We start from the raw sequence: 5109 nt of genomic DNA, 5'->3' as shown, positions 1-5109 counted from the left end.
ATCTTATTCCAATTCTCGTGTAGCCTTCTCATGTCCGTGGTGTTTCCCCAACCACTTTTGATGAGAACCGACCAATCACTTAACTATTGCGCCCTTCGGCCAAATTTCTCTTCTTATATCCAATCAAATTTCTCGATCTTCTCCTTTTGAATCTTTTCTTATATCTACTCCTTCTGATATTCTCATTTTTATCGCTCAGGAAAGCGATAGTGATCTTGGAAGTTATTCCATTAAGTTCGAGGTCGAACCATGTTCTAGAAGGCATGCATCCTAAGGCACTCTATGTTCTATGAGAAACGTCTATGTTCTCTACTCTAAAGGCCTCACAGTTTGAAAACTCGATACATAAAAGATATCATGTTCTTTTCAAACTCTCTGACTGAAAGTAAACATCACTGTAGAAAAACTTTCTAACTTTCACTTTGAAAATCAAAACTGTTTTTCTCACTTCAAAACTCACTCTTTTTGCCAAACACAACAAAGTACTTTTCTTGCTTTTAAACTGAAACTGTCATACGTAACACCTTTCCTTAAAACTGAAAACTATCCCGCAACGGGAATACGCTCCTGAAAAGCTTAAAACTGTAAAACTGTTCCACAAGGGAGTTTACTTCCTTTACTGCATAAGACACTTCGATCTCCTTTTTTTTTTTGAAAAGGTAAAAGTACCTCCTTTCCTAGTTGAGCATGACGAGTCGGGGTGTTGAGCCTTCGACGTTTAACCTGTTAGTCTAGAGATACTATTCTACACTAAGACTGAAAGAAGACTCTTGGGTCCAGAGCAGAAAGAAAATTGCTCTGATACCACTCTGTCACGACCGCACTTTCTAAGGATAGAAAGCCCGGTTGATCGTGACTAGGGAAGGATGAAAGAAGCGGGGAAGAAAGGGGAAAACTGTGGCACAACTGAACTTGAACTGAAATAACTTGGAACATATATAAAAATCAGAGTGCATGGTACAAGAGAATGAAATCTCGACTTTAACAGCGGAAGAGTCAAGAGCAGATGACATCGTGTATGGAAACACGACGCATCCAAGTACTATTCTATCGAATGATCTTCATCGTCTATGCTCAACACGCCCGCCGTCATCACTGCTCAACCTGCACATTTTTAAAAAAAACATATGCAGGGCTGAGTACTTGGTGTACTCAGTGGACACGTGCCGAAATATATTTTACTAAAAACTGATTTTGTCAAGTCACTCTTAAGTAAACTCGGGATTTTAAGTAAAAGATCCGAGAACACTAAATCATTTTCCTTGTCTTTATCAAAAGCGATCTGCTGTTCTATTTTCCTGGAACTTATGCCATATCTGAGCTAACTTATGGTGAAACGAATTCACAACTCCTGGTGAAATAAATTCACAAACTCCTGGTGAAACGAATTCACAACTCCTGGTGAAATGAATTCACAACTCCTGGTGAAATAAATTCACAAACTCCTGGTGAAACGAATTCACAACTCCTGGTGAAACTAATTCACAAACTCTTGGTGAAACGAATTCACAACTCCTGGTGAAATAAATTCACAAACTCCTGGTGAAACGAATTCACAACTCCTGGTGAAATAAATTCACAAACTCCTGGTGAAACGAATTCACAACTCCTGGTGAAATAAATTCACAAACTCCTGGTCTAGTAGGGACATCGCCCTTGCTAGACAACCAGATAGGCAAAGTTCAAAACAAAACATGGCTTGACATAACTTTCAAAAACTTCCTTTCCTCATAAACATTTTCGACTAAACTCATTTCTATCGGTCAAAGCCGAACAAAATATCAACGAAGGCTGACAGTTCACAAGTACCCGTAAAGCAACACATAATGTCACATAACTAAATAACATCACTTTCACTTGATGTAAATAGCACTCATCATAAAATATTGTTCATGAAACTGTAAACGTAAACTGTACTTTTCATATCGCCTTGGCACTCTTCATAGAAACCATACTTTAAACATAAAGGCAACAATCGTATCTTAAATAGAAAGCCCACGTAAAATACTTCTCGTAAAAACTGTAACTTTAACAGAAAGCCCACGTAAAATACTTCTCGTAAAAACTGTAACTTTAACAGAAAGCCCACCTCATTCGCTTAAAACTCCTTAAATTGGTTTTTCCTCACTCCGCCTTTACTCGCAGAGATAGCCTTTTGAAAGCAAACAACGTACTAATAAGACTCAAGAAGTTCTCATACTTATAGGAATGCATGCCCCTAATTAATTCTCTTATCCTTCGTTCACTTCTAGGAAATTTTTAGAAACTCGCATATTAATTATATCGGGAAATTTAATTAATAGCACTTCTTTATTAAACTTAATTATTTTCGTGGCTCGAGAACGTCATCTCTCTTTCCTCCTATTTCCTTAGTGGCCGCCCAAGGCGTCGCGGGGCGACGCCGGTCGGCTTTCGCGTCTCACACTTTACTACTTTTCTTCTTCGGAAATCTAAATAAATTATTCGGGAATTAATTAATTGAGCTCCAACTCAATCCTTAAATTAATCCCATCCAACAAATAGCTTCTCAAGTCCAATAAATAGGAATTCTCGGCCCACTTTCTAAAAATTAGACTTCCTTATTTCTCCAATTATTCTTTGTTCTATCTCCTAAATAAAGAATGGCACTTGGCCCAATAGTCCATCACAAAATATACACTCAAATAAATTCCTATGGGGCCTAGCCCAAATGATTTAAATTTCACCCAGCCACTTAATTTGCCTTAGGCCCAAAGCAGGGACCCATTTACTCATCTCCTCCATCGTGACTTCTCCCTTCTCACATTCCTATCTCCCAAATTTCCAGACTAGGGATTCTCGAATGAGACGAGAACAGCGGCGGTTCTCCCTCCTCCCTCGCGACCTCTCCGGCGGAATCGTCGTCTCTCCGGCGAATCACCGCCTCTCTGCGTTGCCGGAACTACACCGGCTCCGCCTCCTCTCTCGAATTCGCACCTCGTCTCCTTTCCACTCGGCGGGATCGCGCCTCACCTGCGTCGCCGGCAAACTCGCCTCGGCCCCCCTCGGCCGAGCGTTCTTCGCCCAGCGCCGGCGGCTCCCTCTGGCTCCGTCTAGCTCTCTATTCCTCTCTCGGCTGAATTCGCCGATGGCAGCCCGTCGGCTCCAAGCTCACTCCCTCCGTCGGGCTCTCTCTCCGCCGAGTTCTCTCCGGAAGGCAGCGACGCCATCGCCCCTCTCTCCATCTTCACTTGGCGGCGCCGACACCAGCCGCCGCCTTACTCTGCTGCCCCGGCAGCGTCTCCGCTCAGCCGGGCCTCTCGGAGCTCGTCGCTGCCCGTCCGTCGCCGGGCAGCTCCGCCCAACTAAAGCTAAGTCCTCTCCCCCCACCCCTTACTCCTTTTTCGAGTTATGGCAGTAGCTTATTTTTGGAAAAGAAATTCTCCATTGGAGTCTTGTGTGGCTTATGGTGATATATTGCTCAAATTGAAAACTTGCTAAGTTCTTGCTTATGATACTATGCCACTGAATTCATATGGAGGGGGGGGGGGTATCTTGCGGCTATCTCTAATTTGTATAGCTCTAAGCTCTTGAGCTTCAACTTAGTGTTACATGATTGTTATTGTTTTCATCCTTGCTGTGAGGGTCCTATGAAAATTCTAAGTTCTTGTTTCTATGATTCTAAGTTATTGGCTATCTATTGGTTGATCTACATGATGCGATGGAGATGGGTGTTGAGGTTGTTGGGATTACCTTAACGTAGTCGAATCCTCCTCGGTGGTGGCTGTCCTTGCCGTCACCACTCGCTGCCCTCTCCCTCCTCCCTCGCTGCTCTTCTTATGGTGTTGTGTGGAATTTGTGGTGATGAAATGTGGTGGTGGAGGAGGTGAGGAGAGGCTGCTTATATGGTGCTAATCTATTGAAAGCTAGGTTTGAGACTTGGAGCCAAAGGCTCCTATTTTGGGCTTGTTAGCTCTCTCACTTTCGAGCTTAATGATTGTGAGATTCTTGCCGTTTTGGTGATTGTGGCTGATCTTCTTGGCTGATTTCTCGGCCTTGATCGACGGGGAGATGAGAGTTTGTCTCATCTTCTACTTTTGGGCTTGTGTAGGAGCTCGTTCCCCAATGCCCCTTTGTCTCGACTCCCTTTTGATGTTAGAAGAGATGGTGACCAAGATTTTCTTACCTCATGCTCTACTTTGTAGCTTACTTAGCTATATTACCCACTAAATGCTCCATCTCTTTATTTAGCTTGTGCTTCCCTCTCTCTTTACTTGTGTGTCACTTTCTAACCCCAATTTGGTGTAAACTTTGTAGGTACATGAAGGCATTCTTGGAGCTTGTGGAGGGAAGCAAAAAAAATCGAGATTAAGAAAGAGAGGGAAAGAAAGGAGATGCTCCTCTTGAGCTCATTTGGTTCTATTCCCAATTTAGTTTGCTTCCAAACTCGAGAATTTAAAGAAGTAGGATAGATAGTGTAGAATAGGTGCATGTTGATTTTATCACACTTGCAGGCATGTACTATTTCCGTCATCCATGTATTTCTATTTTTTTCACGGTGTATCCACATTTCTCTAATAAAAGTATTTTCTCCACTTTTATTCTTGAAACTGAAATTTCCTTGCACTTTATTTCCAATCGTCTCTTTGTCCAAATTTTTTTTTTATACTCCAAGATCTTTACACGAAAACTCGGGGTGTTACACATACTAAAACACAAAATAATGTAGCACATCAATATGAAGTAATGTAAATATTGGGTTAAAAAATGTGCGTATGCCTTTGGGAAGAAGATACAGAGGACCATATAGAGCAGAAACTGTAACTCAAAAAATTTAAAAATTGAATCCCAATAACAACCCATTCAAATTAAATTCAGAATAATGTAGTAACAAAACGTTTCATAGAAACACACAACTATGCACAACAAATGACCACATTAATTGTATCAAGATTCAAATTTGACAAAAATTGGATCCAAAACAACTCATTCGATTAAAATCAGAACTAAGTAGATTCATCAAAGAATTACTAAAATATTTCAAACCCTTATATAACACACAATAATGTGTCAAGATTGTATCAAATAATGTAAAATTTTGAGTAAATAATGTAAAAAAAAATGAAAAAATGTAAAAGATCATACTATAAC

The 5109-nt window shown here is 41.0% G+C and overlaps 1 protein-coding gene across 2 annotated transcripts; it reads left to right on the top strand.

Annotated features, from left to right (window-relative positions):
* Window positions 1–2749: 2749 nt before the first annotated feature.
* LOC125219328 lies at window positions 2750–4553 on the top strand. Of its 2 annotated transcripts, none has more exons than XR_007176116.1 (2): window positions 2750–4125; window positions 4276–4553. XR_007176116.1 is itself a non-coding variant. In XM_048121280.1 (2 exons), exons 1-2 carry the CDS (start codon window positions 2822–2824, stop codon window positions 4363–4365), a joined length of 597 nt encoding a protein of 198 aa, XP_047977237.1. In that variant the 5' UTR covers window positions 2750–2821; the 3' UTR covers window positions 4366–4553. The 2 variants fall into 2 exon arrangements, 1 of the variants encoding a protein (XP_047977237.1); XM_048121280.1 differs by having other exon boundaries at window positions 2750–3328.
* Window positions 4554–5109: the final 556 nt, after the last annotated feature.

Source organism: Salvia hispanica, chromosome 1, assembly GCF_023119035.1.
Source record: "Salvia hispanica cultivar TCC Black 2014 chromosome 1, UniMelb_Shisp_WGS_1.0, whole genome shotgun sequence".
NCBI classification, from domain to species: domain Eukaryota; kingdom Viridiplantae; phylum Streptophyta; class Magnoliopsida; order Lamiales; family Lamiaceae; genus Salvia; species Salvia hispanica.
The sequence above is the reverse complement of the archived record's forward strand: the minus strand, read 5'-3'. Positions and strand labels throughout refer to the sequence as shown.